The sequence below is a fragment of the Pleurodeles waltl genome, chromosome 9 (genome assembly GCF_031143425.1).
Source record: "Pleurodeles waltl isolate 20211129_DDA chromosome 9, aPleWal1.hap1.20221129, whole genome shotgun sequence".
NCBI lineage: Eukaryota > Metazoa > Chordata > Amphibia > Caudata > Salamandridae > Pleurodeles > Pleurodeles waltl.
In genome coordinates, this window is record NC_090448.1 from 209,755,153 (window position 1) to 209,779,745 (window position 24,593).

A 24,593-nucleotide genomic window follows, 5' to 3' on the forward strand; every position below is an offset into this window, starting at 1 on the left:
ATTTGGTTTAAGACAGCACTTTTGGGGTGTGTCTGTTTATAGTTTTTCACTGAATGTGGTATTTTAGTATATGAAGTGGATTTTTCTAACTGAGGTGCTATTTACATTGGTTAAGTAGCCCACCTTGCATTACCAGTTTTAATAGCGGGATAGGATGTATTTCCCTGCTAATGTGACTTTCGCGTGTATTTTTTCACGCGTAGTCTGGCCCACGTGGGTGGTATTACTGTGCAGTCATAGGAATGACTTGCACTTATCTGGAATCCATTTATCACTCATAGGAGTTGGATTTAGATGTACGAGGAATATTAAGCAATCAGTGTCTTTTTACTGATTATACTGAAATTTGGTTTACAAACCCTCTATGAAGAGACAATGTCAAATTGAAAACCTAGAGGACACATTATGACATGAATAAGTATTTCAAATGAATCTGAAACGATACAGTATAATTTTAATACAATTTCCATGCATGTCACATAACATTAAGAATGTGTGTTTATATGGGATTATTTGCACCTTACAAGATGGTGCTCATGTAACTGAGCAAAGATGTGAAATTTTATGAAGCCAACATACTGCATTCTGGGTACATTCTTTTTTCTATTTATGTTGTAAAAAGAATATGGCTGGTGGGTGATCGTGACCAAAGTTGTGGCTGGCAACCAAAATGCGTAGGTTGTCCCTGTGCCTAAAAATAAATTGATCACTTTAAAACTCAGACTGGAGTGGCACTTTCATGTTCATATTGGGAGACGAGACGGGTCTATATGGTACCGCGGAGGCGCTGAATCAAGCGGCACCCCTGGCGTTAAGGCAGTATGCCTGCATCCACACCCAGGAAGCAAATTATTAGGGCTCCCAGTTTTATGTTTGATGGTATTTATTTTTATGACATTTCCATCTGTATTTATCCATATTTACTTTTTAGTCACTTTATCTGTATTTATCCACATTTATTTTGTTTGCGGAGAAAAGGAGGCGCAGCTGGTAGTATTTTTCCACATTTAAACAGACGTTGCACACTTGCACTTGACTGCTAGTGAGAAATTATTTATATCAGCATAAATGAAGAAACATGGTCTCTTAAGAAAACTTTAAAATAGTAGTACATGCATTTCAAGAGACTTTACAGACACTGGGGATCTTTCTGATTTGTTCATGGAATAAAGGCAATTTAAAACCTGCTTTTGTAGATGATGCTGGTAGGGTCATGAGATTAAAGCAAAATTATACAATGTTGACTATTCCTACTTTTGAGAAAGCCAGCATGTCAAATCACTGATTTTTCTTTGCAGAATATTGTGCATTGTGAAATTGTTGAACCTTTCTTTAACAACATTCATGAGATCAGTTTTTTAGTCTGCAAAAAAGCTACACATTCTGTAGAGCATACATATCGGCATTGAACAGAATCACACCAGATAACCTTACATAAACATACACCCTAGCAAGCATTCCATAAAAAAAAGCAAATATGACTGCTCACTTTGGAAACATCCTTTCATTTACATTTATTGCAAACCCATCTGAGTAAAGACTTTCTATGTAATGGTCGAAGTAACTGTGCCACTCCATAAAAGTGGAAATAACAGATGTTTCTATTACCTCAATGGAACTTGTTGCATCTACCTAGTTAAAGATGAAAAGCCAAGTCTGCCAAACTTGATTTACTCTGACTCTGTCAGTTAAATAAAGACCTTATGAACATGATTTATGATAATTTGGAATGAGAGCCCACTCTGCTTAGAAAACATCCTTGGGCTTCAGGAGACAGATTTGACACTCAGCAAGTTTGACTGCACATTTTGTTTACATTTATAAAAAATGAGTAACATTATTTTATATGAAGTGACAATGCTGTCACAAAAACCTTAACGTGCATGTAAAATTAGCATCCTTTTTGTTTTTTAGAATAAGAATTATAAGATTGTTAGTTGTAAATAATCAATTTAGACAGACCTTGCTCTCACCATCTATACTGCTGCAAATGGTTAAGAGCAGTGACACTTGCCCCCCCAGCCCTTCTGGCCTCCCTGAAACAATGTGCAATAATGCTTCGACTAGCTCACACCTACTTCTTACAAACCCCCTCAATGACATTCAGAGGCAGCAGAAAGGCCAGAGGGCTGGGGCAGTATGCATCCCAAAGTGTCCATGCCAATTTAATTGCAGCAAAAACATGTCTTCCCTTACAGATCTAGATGCCCTGAGGTCACTCCAAGCCCAACCTGTTGCACAGCTTCACTCCTCTTCAGGTCATGACTATTAATTAAATAAATGAGTGCCAGATAAGAGAAAAGACATGCAGATGGGCCCTATTAGAAACATTCAAGCTTTAATTACTGTCATTAACTTACTGTCATAGGAAGAGTGAATATCGTTCAGCATTTTTTAGTTTCTATACGTACAGACAAAGAAAAATTGTTTTCAGTCTGTATTTAGGTCTAAAAATCCACATAAACGGAAAACCTGGAGCCCTACATAATAGCGGTCTGAAATCGAGAATTGGTCTGAGAGTGGCATCCTTTTTTGATATGAGGAAGTATAGAGAATATACTCCTGTCCCTTCCTGACTGATGAGAACCATTTCTATTGCACCTTTGAATAGAAGAGATTCTACCTCTTGTTTTAACAGGGCAATGTGTTCGAGAGAAAGCCTGTGTGAACAGGGTGGAATGTTTGGTGGGGTGGAGATAAGTTCTAGGCAATAACCATTGCGGATAATTAACAATACCCATTGATCTGTTGTAATTTGTTGCCAGTGAGGATGGAAATATTGCAGTCTTCCTCCCACAGGAGATGTATGCTGTTTGGGGGTGCAGGGAAAGTCACTGCTTTGATGAGGTGGAGGCATCTCTTGCGCAGGAGATTTACCTCTGGATCTGAAACGGTGTCCTCTATAGGAGATCCTGAGAGATCCCCAGGGATAATATTGTTGTCCCTATTTTTGTTGAGACGTAGAATGTATCAATGATTGTGTCCAACTCCAGTCCAAAGAGTTGCTGCTTATTAAAAAGGCATGTTAAGGATAAGCCTGAAGACCTTAACCAAGCTTGTCTTCTAATTGTGATGCTAGTGTTTATTCCCCTAGCTGACGTATCAGCTGCGTCTAGTACTGATCAGATCTGATTATTGGCAATGGCTTGTCCCTCTTCCCCTACCTGCTATGCCCTTTTCTGATGTTCCTTTGGGAGGTATTGCAGGAACTCTTGCATATCATCCCAATGTGCCCTGTCAAACCTAGCTAAAAGGGCTTGGGAGTTAACAATGCACCCCTGATTTGCAGCCTGAGTTGCTACTCTTTTGCCTGCTCCATCTAATTTGCAGCTTTACCAGGGGGAGGAGCAGATCCTGTTGACTGGCTATTTGCGCGTTTTCTGGCTACACTGACTAGAATGGAGTCTGGCTGTAACTGCTGTGAAATGAAAACTGGATCAGTTGGTGCAACTTTATTTTATTTCTTAATCTAGTCCAGGTGTTAACACCCTGGCCTTGACTGGTTCTTTAAAAAATGTATCTGCATGTTTCAGCATACCAGGTAGCATCTGCAAACATTGGTATTGTTTGTGAGTTGAGGAAAGAGTTAAATAGAAAATCCTCTTCTAATGGCTCAGAGTGCATCTGCACACTATGACAGGCGGCTGCTCTGGAAACAACCTGTTTATAGGCTGTGGTATCCTCAGGTGGAGACGGTCTTGTAGGATACAAGTCAGGATCATTGGGTGGGATTGGGTGAGAGTCATACATGTCCTATGGATCCATGTTATAAATACATCACCCATATAGTCCCCATATGAAGAAGCATGAGATTGTGTGGGTGATGTGTTGTGGAGTATGAGGTGGTGAGAAGAGGAAAGATAAGGCGAATGTGGTGGAGAAAGATGAACAGTCTTTGGCTTTTCCTTATGTTTAAATATTTTCGCTGGTGAAGTCAGCATCCAAACTCTCCTGGAATGCTAATTTACTCTTTGTAATTGGAGGAGGAGAGGCAATAATCTTTCCAGTCTCTTTCTGGATTTTAATCCTCCTTTGTTTTTTGTCAATGACATCAAGAATGGGTCTAATGTCTGTCTCATCTCCCTCCTGCTCTGAAGATGAAACCTGTTTTCTGCCTCCTAATGAATGCTCCGAAAGCTTGGTGGCAGTATGCTTCATACACACTGAAAAAGTGGTCTGAGCAGTAGGGGAAAGTGTTTTCGGCTCCAAAGATGGGCTTTGATGTTTCAACTCCGAAGAGGAAGGTGGATGTTTTGGCTCCAAGGTAGTACGAAGCCGACTTGGGTCCGAAGTGGAAGTCTCCATCTTTCGACCCAACGCCAAAATAGGTGTGACAGTGTTGTTGGGAGTGAGTCTTTGCCTTTTTCGGCACCCAACCCAAGGGTCGGCCGACTGTTTGTTGTTTTCGGGTTGAACCATGGCTAGCAAGCAGTGGTCTGATTTTTTAGTTTGTTGGGAAGGGGCTAGTGTACTCCCGTATTGCACCGCAGGGAGTACCTGGTTGTCCTCATCTGAATCTCAGAGTCGCAAATGGAGACTGCAGTCTGTGCCTGTTCCTCACCAAAGACCTCGCATGTTTGCTCTGTGGACTTCGACGTCATCTCCAACCGCCTTGCGCTTCGATCTTGTAAGGTCTTCTTCGATTGAAAGGACCGACACACCTCGCAGGTCTCTTCTTGATGGTCTGGAGAAAGACAGAGATTGCACACTGAATGCTGGTCGGTGTAGGGGAACTTGGCGTGGCACCGAGGACAGAATCGGAATGGAATCCGATCCATGGGCCTATGACGCAGTAGGCCCGAGGAGGGCATGGGAGCCCCCGAAAGGGTGTTTAATCGAACCCCAAGCTACAATCGGATCGAGTGTAGTCAGAAACCGCGTTCAAAAACTATACCGACACTAAGAAAAACAAAAGAGAAGTTCAGATAGTACCGAAACGAAAGTACCGGAGCTAGAGGGGACACGTCCGAGCCAGACGGCGGAAAGAAAACAAAGGAGTCGATGTCCATGTGCACTATCACAGAGAAGCGGAGTCACTCGATCCCGTGACTCGAAAAAAGATTCTTAAATTTTCTTTAAAAAATTGTAACACTCCGAGCACAACACTGGATGGCGATATATGCAAAGCACAGCATGTGTATCTGCAGCTACACATGCCATCGAATATATATATTCTCTACTGGCAGTCGCTTGTAGGTGGTTATATTCAGGACCTAGTTTTCATAGGAAAAGCATTTTTTGACTTGCCTATATCTTTGGCACCGTTTGACAAATCTTTGTGAAACTGTCCAAAAAAGTGCACTACTGATTCTAGTTGTGCATGGAAAGTTTCAGGGCGATCCATCAAGTGAGGACAGAGCAAAATGGAAGGGGTGGGGTAAAAAAGGTGTGTTTCCCGTGGTAATTCCTGTAGGTAGCTCTTGGTCAAGAAGGTGCCCTTTTTGTTACTTGGTGTAAACCTGTTCTGTAGTTTGAGATATTAAAGGAAAAACAACTTTTTATTTTTAGGTGCGCAAATAATTTGCAAATGCGCCTGATCTCGTGCAGAGATCTGATTGGCTGCCAACAATTGAATCAGGAAGTGTTGTCAGCCATTTTACAATTTGGACTCAGCCGAGTCCTAAACAAAAAAATAAAAAATAAAGAAAAGGGAGTAAGGTATTAATACCCTGACCCCCGAACCAACAAGTTTGTGCACGATCCTGCGCTTGTCTTCAAACAAAGCCACTGGGGGGGGGGGGGGGGGGGGGGGGATGGACAGGGGGGGGGGGGGAACGGCGGGTTGGGAGGTCCCAGGGGCAAACCCATAGATGTAAAACTAAAGAAGGATGGCTCATGGGGGCACCCCTCTTGAGGCTGTTATGAGCCCCAGGGACCACCACCTCCTGGGGCTTTGTTGATAATTAGGGGACCACGCAGAACCCCTCCATAGGGCTCCTTGAGTCCCGGGGACCACCACCTCTTGGAGCTTTGATGATAAGGAGGTGGGCCACGCTGACCCCCCCCCCCACCCCCTCCATAGGGCTCCCTGAGCCCCGAGGGATCACCACCTCTCCAGGGCTTTAATAAATAATAGGAGGGGAGACATGTGGACCCCCCTCCTAGGGCTTAAATATGCCCTGGGTACCACCACCTCCCCAGGGTTAACTAAATATATATGCCTGGGGCTGTTGAGACCCCCCCCCCCCCCCAACAGGCCTTGGGGGCCATCACCTCCCTGTGGCACTATGCAATTTTCAGAGTGGGAGAGAGGCCGCGTGGCCTGCCTCCCGAGCCACATACGGCCCTGGGGACCACCACCTTCCCGGGGCTGTTCCATGCACAATAAGGGAGGGGGACACGCAGCCCCCCTCCTGGAGTCACTAATTGTCCTGGGGACTGCCAGCTTCCAGGGACAGCTCCTGCTATCTCCCAAGGTGCCCAACCTCGGGAGACTGTTGTGTGTTTTTGCTTGGCGGGAGCTGTGACAGCTCCCACCAAGCGAGAGCAAACACTAACTCCGCTTCCACAAATTGGGCAAAATGCTCCTGCTTACTAGAAGCAGAGTTTTCATCTGCTTCACTGCCTGCTCGCATGCGTGCAGGGAAACAGGTGAAAGGATTGCTCCTGCATGCAGGGAACTGCATTTCCAGGAGCTCCCTGAGTGCCATAGCAATGGTGGCTCCCACAGAAGGCAGGGAGTCGGGTAGGACCACGGAGGCCTTCAGGCTCCCCCACATGGTCCTCAAAAAATCTCTCACTTTCTCCTCCTCGCTCTCTCTCTCTTCCATCCCATAGTGGGATGGAAGAGAGAGAGGGCGATTGTTATTGCAATGGTCTCTCCATACAATGACTTCAAAGAGTCGCACTAGCAAGATGTTTGGTTCGGATGTTCTAGTTACGTTTTGATGCACAGCAAAACAGAGGCACTTGTGGCCTTCTGGTAAAGCTCTTGGACTGTCACTCAGTAGGTTGAAGGTGCAAAACTTCCTATCTCATGGTAGTGCGTCTGTAGCGTTTTGAATGTTAAACATTCCTTGTGATTTCCAATCAAAATCTTTGGGGTGAATGTCAGTTTTATCTGGACACCGCAGCGTATTGAGTCACCTGTAACCTAGTGGCTAAGATCTCAGACCCTCACATTGAAGGTTGAGGGTTCCAGTCTAGGTGTGCAGTGGTGATTTCCCTGCTTTAATTTAATTTCAACTTCAAATATTTAAGGTTCATACTGAAAGGTGATCTCACTCTTTTTACTTGATGAATACATTTTTCTTTTAAATGTGTCTGTAAATATCTCAATCTAAGCATATCATTTATCAAAGCCTAAAACTCTTTCTCCTTAAATATCTCTCTCTCTCTTCTATCCCATACCCATAACAGGATGAAGAGAGAGCGGGACTGTTATTGTAATAGTCTATCCATACAATGACTTCAAAACGTTATACTAGCAAGATGTTTGGTTCGGATGTCATAGTTAGGTTTTCATGCACAGCAGAATGAAGTCCCTTGTGATCTACTGGTAAAGCCCTTGGACTGTCACTCAGAAGACTGAAGGTTCAAGTCCTTGTATTTCATGGTAGTGTGTCTGTATATTTACTAGTGATTTGAATGTTAAACATTTCTAGTGATGGAACATTTATGTATTTTTCTAATCAAAATCTTTGGCCTGAATGTCCTAGAGAAGTTGGAAACTATCCAGGGCTTTGTTTGAAAAGAAGTGCGGGAGACCACATGTTTTTATTTTTGTATTTTTTGCCATGGATTCACAAATCTGCAGTGATTTTTCAGCAAAAGTTTTTTACCAAATTCTTGTTTGCTGTAGCAGGGTTTCTTGTGTTATCCAAGGCTGTTGGCTGCTTAATGGGGTTTTGAGCACAAACCCCCAGTGTGCACGGCCAAAGGACAGAGACCAAGACCTTTGGCCAACCCCCACAGCACACAGCCGGAGGCCTTCCACAGCAGTGGATGGATTAACTAAAAGCTATTAAAAATTACTTTACGGTAAACAAAAACAAAACAAAAAACATTCACTGAAAAAAAAAAAAAAAAAGGTTAAAGGGACGTTACAGTTAGGAAATAGAATTAAGAAAACAGAAATTCACTTAAAAAAACAAAAAAAAAGGTTACAGAGACGTAGCTAGGTTTTGAATTTGCACACACAGAACCACAGAAATTCGCACCCTTGCCATGCACTGCTAATGACCCCACATATTACAACATCTTTAATAACATTATTTATAATATCAATTTCATATTTGCAGTAAAATTGTTAGGGAGAAAAATGTGCATGGCAGGGGTGCGAGATACAGTTACCTTCAGGCACGAGTTATAGTTGCTGAATTTTTATGGTTTTGTGTTCATAATCAAACTATAACATCCCTGTAACCTTTGTTTTTTTAAGTGTATTTCTATGTTTTTTAAAAATTCTATTTCCTAGATATAATGTCCCCGTATAAAAAAAAATTCAGTAAAATGTATGTATGTATGCTGGCCCCAAAAGCTTTCTTAGTTATGAAATATAGATTTTTCACATCATTTTCCCTCTCATACAAGGTGGGGTGGTGTAATGTTATGCTAGTTTTATACCATTTCACCTAGCACAAATCCAGATTCACAGAAGTGTTCGCTTATCACTCGATTCCAAGTTGTGTTCTGGGATCTCAACCATCAAATTATTTGTTCATTTTGTGAACTAATCTAATGAAAACCTTAATGCTACTGTAACACGTCTTGATTAAAAAAGCTTCCTGTGGCTTAATTTCAGAGGACCAGAACATATGATAAGTTAGTGCTATGAAGAGCATATATACTATGAAATATCTGCATACAGTATTAGTTTGTGATTATCTCTCACTTACAGAGGATTCCCTTTGACACGATGGAGACTGACAAAATTGGCAAGCTTACTCATTGGAGACTACCTCCTAAGGGATAAATTAACTGTTAGGGAGAATACAAGTGCAGTCTGACTCTCCACCGAGAAATAGAAATGTAAGACTACATTCTGTATAGAAGGGTGTTTGGAGGGTCAGAAATCCTGCAAAAAAAAGGATACAGCATAGAGTGCTATTTAGTAGATGATACTTTTTCGAGGGCTGAACCTCACCTGGTTACCAGCTCTGCTCCAATGAAAGACACCGGTATGAAGAGAGATCATAGCTGACGCTGCTAATTAAAAGGATGAATTAACGTGTTTTACAGTGCATCATAATGACCTGAACTCAGATGGTCAGAGTATTTTATCTCTGGTGCACTGGAATAATAGTGTGAACCAAGAAGGAACGTCTGCCTCTTTGGTGCCATCGAACGTGGGCACAGTCAACAGTGCATGAGAAGAGGAACAAAGCATTTCATAGGGCACGTAGGGCAGGAGCTGAGAGTTGATACACTGAAGACAAGCAGCAGCAAGTGCCCTGTGCACCATGCAAAGTGTTCGAAATAAGATCTGTTTATTCGCTGGATTTGTGTATTCACTGGGAACGTGCGGATTAAGTCCTCCTGAAATTTACCAGGAGTGCGCACTGGTAAACAGACATAGCAGCTGCATTTGCACAATTTGAAATGGTCAGATAAGATATTTAGGTAAGCCAAGCAACACTGTACTCCAAAAATCCACACAAGATGAGATTAGCTGCTTGGAGTACATCACGGGGGCCAATCAAACCTCTAAATATAGTCTGCCTCCATTATTTTCTAGGTCACTGCCTGCTACCCTCCATGCCACTGTCACAATTTATAAAGGGGAAGATGTCCCATGCGACAGCATCCTTCTTCGTGAATCAGATACCTTTGAGGCATTGGTAACTGATCAATGGTTTGCACCTGTAATTGTGATCACAAACCAATTAGGAGGGGAAAGCCCCTTTCATTTGTGAATCAGACAAAATCACAAAACCGCTTTTATCAGTTGGAAAGACTTTTCTGACTTGTAAAAGGTATTATGTAAAAACTAAAAAGGTACATCAGGAACTTAATAATGAATAAAGCAAGCCTCTTGGCTTGATCCCGAGCATAAAATGACCCAGATGTCCCATAGAAACCTATCAAACAATTTAGGTAGACCCAAAGTAAACACTGTCTTTAACACTAACTCTTCTTTTGGAGCCACCAGGTGCTTAATTTAGCCAGACATAAAGGGGATCTATGTAGTAAACCCCTTCCTATTACATTTTTCAGAAAGTTCACAATGTAAAACTCACTCCTATTGTATTGTCAAATATGTATACTAATTATGTGAAGCCTCTTCCTATGGTATTTGTCACGAAGTTCACAACATAAAACTCCTTCTTAAAGCATATATCAGAGCTCACAATGAAAACTCTCCACCTGCATTTGTCAGTGGGTTCACAATATAACACCCCTACCTATGGTATTTTGTAAAAAGTTTACAAATTATAACCCCTTCCTATTATATTTGTCAGTGAATTCTCAATGAAAATCCAACTTGTGTGTTTAAGAAAGTAGTTCAATGTAATCACCCTCAATATATTTGTCAGACAGTTCACAATGTGAAACCTCTTCCTACTATACTGGTCACAGTGTTACATACAATGATTTCCATACTGTATTTGACTTGGGAGGTCTGAGTTAGCAATACCCCTTCACTTACGAGCAGGGGATGTTTGCGTATGGTGGTTTTGAGGGTGTAGAAGTTGGTTGCGGAGGGTTCTTGTCGCCAAGCTTTCTCGGTCTTGTGGCATTCACGCTTGAAGTTCAGTGGTCCCCTGCTCTGCTACGTAATCAACAGTTCCTTCAACACCGCCACCTTCCCAGACTCCTGGAAGCACGCCGAAGTAACGGCACTCCTCAAAAAAACCCAAAGCAGACCCGGATGACCTCGCGAACTACCGCCCCATTTCTCTTCTCCCCTTCCCCACCAAGGTCGCTGAGAAACTAGTGAACGCCTGCCTGTCTCACTTCCTAGAGGAAAACAACGCACTCGATGCCTCCCAGTCTGGATTCTGCAAGAACCGCCCTCATCGCCTGCACTGCACTGATGACATCAGAACTAGAGTTGACAAGGGCGAGACCGTCGCACTCATCCTCCTGGACCTCTCCGCAGCCTTCAACACCGTTTGCCACCAAATCCTCTGAACATGCCTCTTCGACGCAGGAATCTGTCACAAGGCCCTGGACTGGCTCGCCTCCTTCCTCGCCGAAAGAACCCCTCCCTTCCAGTCCCCAGCAACCAAGATAATCTGTGAGGTCCCCAAGGATCCTCCCTCAGCCCTACCCTCTTCAACATTTACATGGCCCCGCTTGCCGACATCCTCCGCCCCCACGGAATCACCATCATATCCTATGTAGACAACACCCAGCTCATCATCTCCCTCACCAGGAACCCCAACACCGGCAAGGCAAACTTCCACGCCAGACTCCTTGCCACCGCCAAATTGATGACAGCAAGCCACCTCAAACTCAACTCCTACAAAACCGAAATCATCATCTTCGGCCCCAACAGGACAGTATGGGACGACTCCTGGTGGGCCACCACCATAGGACCTCCCCCAACACCCTCCAACCACGCACGCAATCTCGGCATCATCTTAGACTCCTCTCTCTCCATGACCCAGCAAATCAACTCTATAACCGCCTCCTGTTTCAACACGCTCCGCATGCTACGTAAGACCTTCAAATGGATCCCCATACAAACCAGGAAAACCATCACCCATGCACTCATCAGCAACAGACTAGACTACGGGAACGCCCTCTACGCTGGTGCCACAGTCAAGCTTCAACAGAAACTCCAGCGGATCCAGAAAGCAGCTGCACGGCTCATCCTGAACCTCCCACGCCTTGAACACATCTCCGCCCACCTCAGACTCCTTCACTGGCTACCCATCAGCAAAAGGATCACCTTCAAAATCCTCATCCACGCCCACAAATCCCTCCACAACACTGAAACAGCCTACCTCAACGAAAGAGTGAACTTCCACACACCCACTCGTCTCCTCCGATCGGCTCACCTAACCCTAGTCCCCCACATCCTTCACACCACCTCCGGAGGAAGATCCTTCTCCTAACTCGCCTCCAAGACCTGGAACTCCATCCCCACCAAATATGCAAGACTCAGGACCTCTTGACCTTCAGAAAACACCTCAACACATGGATTTTTGAACAGTAAATCGACATCCCCCACAGAGGGCGAGTAGCGCGCTTAATGGGTTTTTTGACAGATTGATTGATTGATTGATTGTGCAGTGAAGACACAGAATTCAGAGGCAAAGGGTAGAGTCATTTCTTTTCTTGACTGGCTTACATTCAAAAGACGCCCCACTCTTCTTAATGGTAAGTCCACTACCTGGCATGAGGAAAGTTACAGGCATGGTAGACAAATCTACAAGGTATTCTGTATAGAATAGATGGAAGCTTCCTGTTATTTCTAGGCATATTCTTAAGTAAGTGTATGTAGGAGGGAAATAGTATTTTATAATTATATAATCATACACACCTCCACACACACACACACACACACACACACATGCACATAAAAACATGCAAACATAAAATAAAAATAGCTTACACCTAATACAAATAGTAGTTTTAACTGAAGGCACAATGGCAGCTTAAAGTAACAAACTACACATTGATTTACATGGTCTCATTAGGATCGGTCATGGGGGAATGCAGTACTTACTCAGGGCAATTAGGGCCTATTTTAGAGTTTGACAGAGTACTTTGCTACCACCATGCTGAGAGTACTTTGCCTTCCGAAAGTAGAGATGTCCAGCAGGCATCCTGTGCAACACCAGAAACCATTGTCATGGCTGTTCCGGTTGATGCATGGAAAGTGTGATGGGTGGCTCCGTCAATAATGACGGAGGCATTTGACAAATTTCAATTTTTTTATTTTTAAAACAAAACCCCAAAGTAGGATTTTGTTTCTGAAAATAAAAAACAATGACCCCCTCACCATGGGGGTTTTCTCCCATGCCATAGGGGGTCATTTTGCAAATTTCAATTCCCCTTACCGCAAGGTTTTACATAGCGGTGGCTGACAGTGAAAACTTGCCATTTGTTATCTACAAACTCTACATAGGGCGCACAGACAAATGGCAAAACCTCTGAAGGCCCTTACTGTGTTGAGCTGTCAGAGGTATATGTCGGACAGAGTAGTCTCTGAAAATCAACATACCTTCAGTTCTCTAAATCAGGCCCTTAGCCTCCAGCAGATACAAAGGCACTCTGTAGTTTGCTTTACAACATTATGTGTAATATGTGAAAGGAGTAAACCACTATCTCGGTGGTAGTGTAATGAAAATGTCACTTACCCAGTGTACATCTGTTCGTGGCATCAGTCGCTGTAGATTCGCATGTTTTGCAATAGCTCGCCATCTGGTGTTGGGCCGGAGTGTTACAAGTTGTTTTTCTTCGAAGAAGTCTTTCGAGTCACGGGACCGAGTGACTCCTCCTTTTGTGTCCATTGCGCCTGGGCGTCGACTCTATCCTCGATTGTTTTTTTTCCGCCATCGGGTTCGGACGTGTTCCTGTCGCTCCGAGTTTCGGAACGGAAAGATAGCTAAATTCTGAAGATTTTCGTCGGTATTGTTGCGTTCGGGATCGGCGTAGTTAGATTCAACACAGCATCGAAGATCGAAGAGCTCCGGTGCCCTTCGGGGTAGTTTTTCGATCCCCCGTCTGGGCCTGGTCGGCCCGACCGCGTGCTGAAGAACGCCAATGGAACGGACCCCGTTCCGTTTCTGTCCCAAATGCCACAACAAGTACCCCTATACAGACCAACACTTGGTCTGTAACCTGTGCCTGTCACCTGAGCACAGTGAAGACACCTGCGAGGCCTGTCGTGCGTTCCGGTCCCGAAAAACACTCCGAGACCGTCGAGCCAGAAGACTTCAAATGGCGTCCGCGCCGACAGCCCACCAAGAGTTCGAGGAACAAGAAGAGGAAGGTACCTTCTCGATCCACGAATCGGACTCCGAGGAATTCGATGACCCACAAACCGTGAGTAAGACGTCGAAAACAACACATAAGAAGATTGACAAGGCCCAGGGGACGCCACTGCCACCAGGCCATGGCTCGACCTATAAATTCGGTGACCGACCGTCGGCACCGAAAAAGGCCCAAACAGTGCCGAGACAGTCCGACTCCGGTCGAGACACCGGTACGCAGCCTTCTCGGGACCGAGAAAGTGCTGGAGACAAGCATCGACACCGAGATAGCGGTGTAGACACGGCTCGACGCCGAGACAGCGGCACCGACGAAGATCGACGCCGAGAGGTTTCGGCCCCGAAAAAAAGAAAAGTCAGCTCGGAGCCGAAAAAAGATGCAGACAGGGTTTCGGCGCCAAAACAACCTGCAACCGACCCAGTTTCAGGCTCTTATACAGAGGAGCATTCACTAACCTCCCAAATGCGAAAGCATAGGTTCGAGGAAGAGCTGCAATCTACCGATGTAGACCATACGCAAAAGCGTATCTTCATACAGGAGGGAACAGGGAAAATAAGCACCCTTCCCCCTATTAGAAGAAAGAGAAGACTGGAGTTCCAAACTGAACAAACACCACAAACAAAGGTGGTGAAAAAGGTTACTCCACCACCCTCTCCTCCACCTGTAATTCACGTCTCACCAGCACAAACTCCATCACATTCCCCAGCTCACACCACCATGAGCCAGGGTGACCAGGATCAGGACGCATGGGACTTATACGACGCCCCAGTGTCAGATAACAGCCCGGAGGCATACCCTACAAAGCCATCTCCACCAGAAGACAGCACTGCGTATTCTCAAGTGGTGGCTAGAGCAGCACAATTTCACAATGTAAGCCTCCACTCAGAACAGGTCGAGGATGACTTTTTATTCAACACCCTCTCCTCCACCCACAGCTCCTACCAAAGCCTGCCTATGCTCCCTGGTATGCTCCCTGGTATGCTCCGGCACGCAAAAGAAATTTTTAAGGAGCCGGTCAAAAGTAGGGCAATCACACCAAGAGAGGAAAAAAAGTATAAGGCGCCCCCTACAGACCCTGTTTTCATCACTGCACAGCTGCCACCAGATTCCGTCGTTACTGCACACTGAACCAAGTAGCTGGTGCTGCAGTAATGATGCTCTGATGCATTACATTCTTGCCAGCAACTGTGACACCCAATTACAGAAGACCTGCCAGCCTTCAAAACGTTTTCCCTGTGTGAGCGAAGTGAAGGGACCTTAGAGGGTGCACAGATTTGAGGCTGCTACTGTCTCTTCAGTCATGGAGAGTCAAGTGGAGACCTTTCCATAAGCATCTCCCCATACGCTGTCCCAGTGCCTGAAACAAAAAACACAAAGAACAGCTTCTGAGGCTGCAGGTGATGTACTTGGGAATGTGCAAAACTGCACAACTGGCTGAGGAAAGCCTTCACATACAAGCTGGGAACCCAATCTGGACAAAGGTTTTCAGCTCCCCTAGTCTACCACAGTGTGATACGGACTGTTCACCGGGTGTGAAGAGACCCAATACTATGTACCACATAGTGACACTGTGTGAGTAGGTAGGTCTGTTAGAGAGATGAAGACGCAACAACAAGCACTGGCAAAGCCAATAGGTCTTGCCTATGTAAGAGCTATTGATTTTGTCAATGTGGTTTAGACATGTTGTAAACCAACGTGGCTACTGTTCAGCATGGCTAAATATTAGTGGCATAGAGGAGAGTGGCATGGAGTAGAGCGGAATGGCAAAGAGTAAAGTAGAGTGTTGTAGAGTGGAGTGGCAGAGAGAGTCATTTATTGGAGAGGCATAGTGTAGAGTTGCTTAATGTGGCATACATTAGAGTGGTACAGAGTGCAGTGGACTAGTGTAGAGTGCATTGGCACAGAGTGTTGCACAGTATAGTGGCATAGAGTGCAGTAGCATTGAGTACAGTGGCAATAGATTCAGAGGCGTACAAGGCAGTGGTGTAGAATGCCATGGCGCAGATTAGAGTAGGTCATAGTAGGGTGCAGTGGGGCCGAGAGGAGCAGAGTGGAGTGGCCCAGAATACAGTAGAGTGGCACAGAGTACAGTGGTGTTGAGTAGAGTTTAGTGGCGTAGAGTTGACTGATGCAGAGAGAAATGGTACAGAGGGCAGTGGTGCAGAGTAGTCGAGTGGCATAGACTGGTGTAGAGCAGAGTGCAGTGGCGTATAGTGGAGCAGTGCAGAGTAGAGTAGAGTGGCGTAGAGTTCAGTGGCAGAGGGTGCAGTGTTGCTGAGTAGTGTCCGAGTGCAGTGGTGTAGAGTGGCACAGACTAGTGGCGTAGCGTACAGTGATGCAGAGAAGAGTGCACTGGTTTAGAGTGCAGTGGATTGGAGTGAAGCAGCTGCAGTGGCAGAGTAGACTGTTTAAGAGTAGAGTGAAATGGCTTAGAATGGAGTGGTGCAGTGTAGAGTGCAGTTGCATAACTTGCATAAAGTATTTTGGCATAGAGTAAAGTGGTGCATAGTGCAGTGCATAGAGTGCAGGTGTGCAGACTAGATTAGAGAGGCTTACAGTGGATTAACATAGGGTGCAAAGGCATAGAGTTGAGTGTTACAGAGTAAAGTGCATTCGTGTAGAGCGCACTGGCATAGAGTGCCGTGTTGCAGAGTGGTGTAGAGTAGATTAGCGCAGAGTGGAGTTGTGCAGAGTAGGATGGAGTGGCCTAGACTGAAGCAGCATAATATGCAGTGGCAAAGAGTGCAATGGTGTAGAGTACTGTGGAGAAGAGTGCATTGACATAGGGTAGAGTTGCACAGGGTGGAGTAGAGAGGCATTGCGTGAAGTGGCGTAGAGTGCAGTGCCATAGAGTGGAGTATTCATGGTGTTGTAGCACACTGCCATTACAGACAACACGTTTTCAACTGAAATGACCATTACATTTGCACAGACATATAGTTTTACTAATACAACTATACAGTGCACAGACGAAAAAGTGTGGAAATTGCATCACCTAGTGTAATGATTTGTTTTGATCGTTTTAAAGTATTTGTTTCAACACACACTCCAGAAATAAAGAATGTGCTTCATTTGTGTTCATAATTTTGATATATTCTGAAATACTTACACAGTTCTTTTAAAACATGTGTGCTAGAAAAATACTGTATCCTACTCCCAGTATCCAGCAACATTGTCACATAGAAGTCCTCACTTTGAAGTCAAAGAAAGAAAAGCAAACAAGCACCCTTGGAAGAAAGCACCTGACATTTAACCTCACTCTTTCAATGCACAGCAAATGTGATGAGATAAGAACAAATTTACAGGCCTATTTACAGAAAGGGGGTACTCTGAATGATACTGTTAATAAGATTTGAGCAAGGAAAGGTTCCAACTCAAGCTGGACAGCCTAAAACAAATAAAGCCAGCAAAAGGAAAGCAAGAAAATGTGAGTTACAAACCACAAAGCCAATTGCAAGCAACAGGCAGAATGCATTCTGAATGTCCCCAGGATGGTTTTAGCAAACCAGATAGCTGAGCTGTATGGTAGGCTGCAACCTAAAATGCAGCGTTGATTATTCTTTTATTGGTGGGCACTTTAGGATTCTGTATTCTATTAATGAAAAAGCAGCTGACAATTATATAGAAACATTGCCTTTCTTCTCGCCCACACATTACACTACCACAGAAATTTAAAATCCAGAATGCCTCTGACTTTTCTTCACACAGGACATGTAGTTCTCTTACCCATTTCTTTTAGCGGCTCGACAACCTCCCACTTGGGTTCAGATCGAAAAAACATGGACACCTGCTGAAGGGCAATTTCTGCAAAAACAAGGAAAAAGCATCCATTGGCTTCTGCATATAGCCCATAATAAACATTCAATGCTGCCTGCTTGTTCGTATGCAACGAGGCTTGTAGCAAAACACTACTGAGTATTGTTTGCACAGTATACAAGTCCAGCAGTAAGGTCTTTGTTCCTGTTGATGTCATGTCAATGAAAAATCAACCACAAAAATGTTTTCAAAATCATGTGAATATGACTACAAAAGGCAGCAATAGACATTACACGCAAGATCTTCCAGATAAAAAACAATAAATAAACAAAAATGCAGGGCAGCAACATTCTATTACAAATCTCTCTTTATTCTCCTTGTTCTTAACATACTGTTGGAAAAGACAACTATTACCATTGTAGCAACAAGTGTTGGCAATGCCAATAGGTTTGCCTTTAAGGTAACATTGTATGTTAATGTGAAGCATTACAAGTAGCATGGAAATAGATATGAAACTGCGTGGAAGCAAAGAAATGTAGAATAGTATTAGTGTGGGTTAAAAAGTCAGGTGGCAGTCACACTGTGAAACCAGACCTAAAAATCCATGTAGGTTAATGACTGCCCTCTTCCATCCTTGCTGCCGCCAGAGAAAAACAACATAAGTTGTCTTGTTATCTATGACACTTTAATAACATTTCATTGTCATGTGTGTCTCCCGCAACACGTAGACAGATGAATACATAAAACAAAATAATCACAACCATATGTAGGGCAAGTCCTTTTTTGAGAAGGCACAAAAATTCTGCCCATTCAAAACAGATACTACTAGTTCCCAACATGTGGGCGTAGCCCGAGCCCCTTTGTAGTGATGCTCACATAATCGTCTGGCAGGAGCTGCGCAGTACAGCCAGACCATAAAAAGAGCTATTTTGGAGAGGGCTAAAAGTGGTTACAAGATGGTGAATATCACTTATGAAGCATATATAATTTGGGCCTTCCCAAGCCCTATGTAAACTAGTCTCCGATATTTACTTCCTTCCTTTGGCCATTTATTTTCTTGCTTTCTTCTTTACTTGTTTTTATTATAAATATTATAACTTAATTTAATAAAATTTGCAATTATAAAGCATATGATTACTTGATTAAATCTAAGGTTTGCATAAAGGTGAGAATAAGATTCACAATAGATATATATTAATGTACTTTAGTGTTAAGGTGACCATGAATAACACTTAATATGAGTTAGCATCATGCAAATATAATAAATGTAACTGCCTATGTGTATTAGGATACATTAACATAACTCGTTATTCCATTATATTTGATGCAACATAAAATAGGGTTACGCTTGTAAAAACAATCAATCAAAGTAATGTAATTAGGGTCAGGGTGGTGTTACTATAACAGTTTGGTCTTAGTTTTTTTTTTTAAGACTCTTTTTCAATTAATACTATTAATTAGTCTACATCTAGAGATATGGATTAAGGTCAGTGTTACTTTAAAGTTGGGGAAACAGCATGAGGAAAATATAGGGTTAGGGATGAAGAAAAACAAATGGGTCTCATTACGAGCCAGCCTCGTAGTGGCAGTCAGGATCGCGGCTGCGTTGGCGGTCCGACTGGCACATTAAGCCCTGGTGGCCATATCGCTTGGATCGGTGATCCCGACGGGTTGACGGTGGGTGGAGGTCGCAAACTGCCAGGACAGCACTGCATGCAGCGCTGCCCTGTGGATTACGACTTTGTTCTCTGCCAACCTTTTCATGGCAGTTTCACCACCATGAAAAGGCTGGCGGAGAACAGGTGCGGGGGCCACAGGATCTCCTGCACCAGCACTCTCGCAATGTTCGGAGTCTGCTTTGCAGACAGTAAACATTGGGAGAGTGCTAGTGCACCCTGCAGCAGCAGCATTTCGAGCTGGAGACAATGCTGTTGCCTGATACCCATTAGGATGAAGAGCAGAAACCTCAGTTTCCGCCCGTCAGCCTAGTGGGAAACTCCTAATAGGTCCAGTGGGAGGGTTCCCACTACGGCGGTAGATACCCTGTCGGGAATTTGGCAGACAGGTTATCCCGTCCGTCAAACTCATAATTAGGCCCAAAATGCCTTCAATAACAGGGTTGGGGATATGCAATGGTACAACAAAATAAAGAAAGCAAACGTGGAAAAGAAGAAGAGCAAATGTGGAAAAGTTAAAGTTGTGTGGAGTAAAAACATACAATCCTTGTGGACCAACAAGACATCAGAGAAATAAATGGTCAATGATATGGGCATTCTTGTTCCAGAGAGATCGGAGGGGCAAACTATCAGGTTTTACTTTTGAACAGAGAAGGCAACAGAAAACAAGGGAACTTGCGACAAGTGTATCAATATGTCATGAGGAGATACATTGTGGGGATTCTAGAATTGACGACTACAACTGCACCATGTGACAAAGTAACAGAAGGAATCAAAAGTGACATCAACAATATGGTGATAGAACCACAGTGAACTTAGTGACAAAAACAGAACTGGAAAGTGACAGTTCTGTTTCTCAAGCGCTCCTCTTGTGCTTCTGTTGTAGGATTCATACATAGATGGCCACAAGGTAGTCCCAGAGTGAGGCTTGGAACAGAAGGGGCAGCATCAGTCTAAGGGACGCAAGTATAGTCAGTAGAGGCATAAAAAGACACTGTTAGAGGAAAGAAGATACGTGGACAAACAATTACTGAAAATTATTTTGATCACTATCAGATTAGGGAATAAGAAGCACATTACATTTACCAGTGAATGGTAAAGAATAGAACATTTTTACAAACAACTGGAATAGGAAATATTTTACGGTGTAAGGGGATGCAGAAAGTATCAAGTGCTGTGAAGAAGTGAGAAGAGAATGGCAAAAGTCTAGTTTCTCTGGACGAAGGATGGGTGATGTTTAAGGAGCGTTACTATAAGGGTTCCCACTAGGTAGAACAATAACCTTGAGGCAATATGATAACAAATTAAAACTGTTGGAGGAGTCCAGATGTAGAGAGGATTTATCATGATCCGAACAATCAGGGTTCTTAACACAAAGTGACATTGCACCCAACTGGAAGGATTGGTGAGGAGTGGTGTATAAGTACAGGGTTTAAATTGTGAGGTTGTGGGTTTCATGATGAACGAAAAAGTGCATAAAATAGATGAATGAAGATGAGTGGTGGTAGGCAGGGAGTTAGGAGAACATAAGCAAAGGTGCAACAGATAGAGGGAAGGAGTGTTATTTTTTAACATATATACAAGGACTAATGTAGAGCTCAAACTTAAAAGCCATAATATGGTCAAAGGCAGGCTCTGTGAGGTTATGAGGAAGGGGCTTGGTGTAGGAAACTGCCGTATTAACGACATACAACACTCCAAACGTTCAATTCAAGAAAAAGACAAGGAGCGAGCTGTGCAGCATGTCTAGTGTGTTTGTGAATCAGGCAGACAAGTGGTATGAGCTGTGAAAAGAGGACTGATGGGTGAACAAGACACTAAATGAAGAGGGCAGGTAAAAGGACAAAATGCTGAGCCATAACGCTGGCAAGCTTGCTGGGAGAGAGGCATTTTAACTTACCGGTATAGTTTGCAGAGTAGCTATTTGGATCTAAAAACTTCTTAACCAGATCATAATTACACAGTATGTGATTTGTAGTGATGAAATTCAGATAGCTTTGGAGTCCCTTCTGCCTCTCTGCTATGAATTCACGATCCATATTTCCCAGGAGTTTTTTCGGAGGTAGAGGTAGACTTAAACCTGAGATCTTAAAAAAGAAAGATAAAAACATGTGAAGCTGTCTTCAGCGTAGAAGATGCTAAAAAAAAATAAACACTGTAACAGCACTTGGATATTTTATTAATTTTATGATTGAACTTTTATTTCAAGACAAATACTGCAATGTTTCAGTTTTAAAATTTAGCAGTATACCTATCAAGCACAATTCAGTTTACATATTAAGATAGGTGTACCCATGATATCGAATAGACTGTGAGCTAATTTAAAGGAAGAAAAACATGTTCAGTGTTGACTGCTTGGAAAGGTTAATTGAACCCACCCTTATATCCTATGTTTGTTATCTAAAACGGAAGTAGAAATATTCACAAAGTAAAAGCAAAAACGTTCTAATGTGCACAAACCACAAGCTATGTCTATACAAAACCAGAGATCTTGAGCATTATGCATTAACTTTTATTTACCACTTCCAAGCAGCAAACACTTCAATGTTCCAAAACATTAACATTGCATGACTCAAGGAACTTTTACAACATTCTGTCCATAAATTGGACAACATTCCATCTTCTCCCTCTTTTGTTTAATGCTTCTGAGCAGATACGTATGTTGTGCTATGCATACATAATTCTATGTGTGAAGTGATTTAATGGTGTATTCATAAAGGAGTGGATTTTGGTAGATAATCTGGGGCTCAATACAATTTATGGATTATTAAGGAGCGGAGTGTGTTTTGGTATTAATTTGAACAAGGTAAGTAGGATAAGTAGACATTAGGATGTTTTTAACTAAGTCACAACCTATCTTTTTTTTAAACATAGCCTCCTAGGATGGATTGAGGGGCAAGATGCATGACCGGATAGCAAAGAGGAGGGCGGCCAAGTTAGCTTCTGCCGCGCACCGAACACAAGAATCTTGGCGTGCAGGGGGCCATATTATGTACAAATGCAAATTGAAGGAAAATAGGGCATATTTTAAAAATAAACGCGATTTCAGAGAAAAGAACCTTAGTCCCAATTTCAGAACACCTTGAGCTATGAAAACTGATAATCAAAACAGTTGTTGAGGAAACAATCCGTTACTGACGAAGACAGAGAGCGGATTTAAAAGGATGACGGACTATTTGAAAGAGTTTTTGTATACTAAATTATTGAGGGTATAAATACATTTTAAGTAAAATAGCTGACATATCTGAGGAACAGGAAATTCGAGAATAGACTAGGTTAAGAGAAACTGTAAGGCAAGAAATAAAGATTTAGAAAAGGAGACAGTTAAATCTTCATTTAAAGATAATAGGAAGAGGAGATTTAAGGGAAATGAAGAAGAGGAATTTTGGTCCTTGTCAGATGACAAAGAATGTATGAATAGAAGACCAGGTGAGAAATGCCTAAAGAAAAAAAGGTATGTTCCTGTGGAGGATTTCTGGCAGTGGAGTACCAAGTGACTCAGAAACAAGGTGCCCATAGCGGCATGCTGAAATGGCATGTTAATCCTGCAGGGCATCAGGTATTTGAACATACAATTCAGAAATAAAGAGAGGAGACTGTGATGAGTACATCCTTGATTTGGTTATAAATAGTCATTCAGAGATGGAGTTTGGTGATTTGGATGAGTGGAAGTAGGTAGTGAGCATGTTGATATTTCAGGAGGTCAGATATCTGAGGAGCTCAGACCGGTGGCCACTGACACATTGGCAGCTCACATTGAGACATTTGACAGATCACAGAAGGAAGAGCGAAACGTGATGAGAGCAGATTGCTCAAGACCGGTTGTGGGTGAGAAAGTAACTATGATTCCTAGTCTGGACCCAGACATAATAACATATTTATTTAAACTGCGTAAAGATTCCAAAAAGCGTTTGGAGCGTGCGCTCAAACAGTGCAAAGACAAGCTTCTGGATGTGTTGGGTCGTTTAGCAAGAATTTTTGCCGTGGTTGAGGAGGTACACATTGATGGAAATTATGTTAATATAGAGTTTTTTCGGAGATGGAGTCAGATGGCCATTTGCGTTCTTGGAAATGCAAATGCAAGCTTAACTGCTGAGAAAAGGAAAGCAATTTTGATGAAGATAAACCCAAAACTGAGCGATTTAGCTTGTAAAGAATCTTCGTTGGAGGCGAAAGGCCTGTTATTAGGAGAAGGGATGGTCAAATCCCTAGGAAACTATCTTTCAAACTTCACAGCTTCAGATAAAGCTCAAAATTCTGAGAAAGGTGTTTAGTGGAGGTAATTTATATGGCAGGGCTGGAAGGAGAGGGTATGCATTCAGCTGCGGAAATGCAAGAGCCCTATATAATCAGGGAAGAGGAGGACATAGAGGATATCAAACAAGAGACTTTTTTTTTTATCCTCAAAGAGGTAGAGACGGAAGGGCCTCAGGACGAAGTGGTTAGCAGTCCGCAGTTAACCAAGGTGAGTAATTGATGACTCAATAACCTTGGGTACTTGTAGCTATATAGGGCTATGTTAGAAAGTTTGGGGAAGAGACATTTCAAGGAAAGGAACCAAGAGAGCTCATTTTCAGACAGGAACAAGAGGAGATAGTGAGACTAGAAATACATTTGATGCTAGAAAAGGAAGCAATTGTAATGGTGCCAGAAGAGGAAAGAAAATGTTTAAGTACTCTATTTTTGGTGGAAAAGAAAGATAAGGGTTGGAAACCAGTAATAAACCTAAGGCAGTTGAAATGATTTGTAGTCTACAGACACTTCAAAATGAAAGGAGTTCATATGGGGAGAGTCATTTTGCAGGAAGGGGAATCAGTCGGTGAAACTATAAGAATGCTTATTTCACAATTCTAAATAACAAAGGAAGTCAATTGTTTCTTCGATTCGGGTGTGAAGGTCAGTTATTTCAGTTTGAAGGTCTACCCTTTTCTTTTTTTTTAGCACCATGATGCTTCACAAAGTTGTTGAAACTCGTAACAGGTTTACTTCTGGAGCAGGGTGTCAGGATGAATTTATATTTGGACGTCATTCTTAGCATGAATCAGGGAAAAGCAAGAAGAATGCTCAAGTGGGATCTGCCACTAATCCATCTGGGGTACGGAATATTAAAGTCTAATATGCACAATGATTTGTCAGTCTGTCACACAACATGAATCAGGAGGTTTACCTGTCCAATCATAGTCCATCATATGACAGTCATTTGGAACTTCGGGAACAATTCTACGTCAGGACTGGAGGCTCGGATTATGCCTAACTCTGTCTTTAATTTCCATTCAC

The 24,593-nt window shown here is 43.0% G+C and overlaps 1 protein-coding gene across 4 annotated transcripts in view; it reads right to left on the bottom strand.

The window, feature by feature from the left end:
- PXK (PX domain containing serine/threonine kinase like) overlaps window positions 1-24,593 on the bottom strand; it is a 317,799-nt gene that overhangs the window by 164,784 nt on the left and 128,422 nt on the right. For all 4 annotated transcript variants that reach the window (XM_069206554.1, XM_069206556.1, XM_069206555.1 and 1 more), the window contains exons 4-5: window positions 21,217-21,403; window positions 17,611-17,688 (exon numbers count right to left, since the gene is read on the bottom strand). In XM_069206554.1, the coding sequence (XP_069062655.1) occupies window positions 17,611-17,688; window positions 21,217-21,403 (265 nt within the window). The remainder of the gene's footprint in view (window positions 1-17,610; window positions 17,689-21,216; window positions 21,404-24,593) is intronic.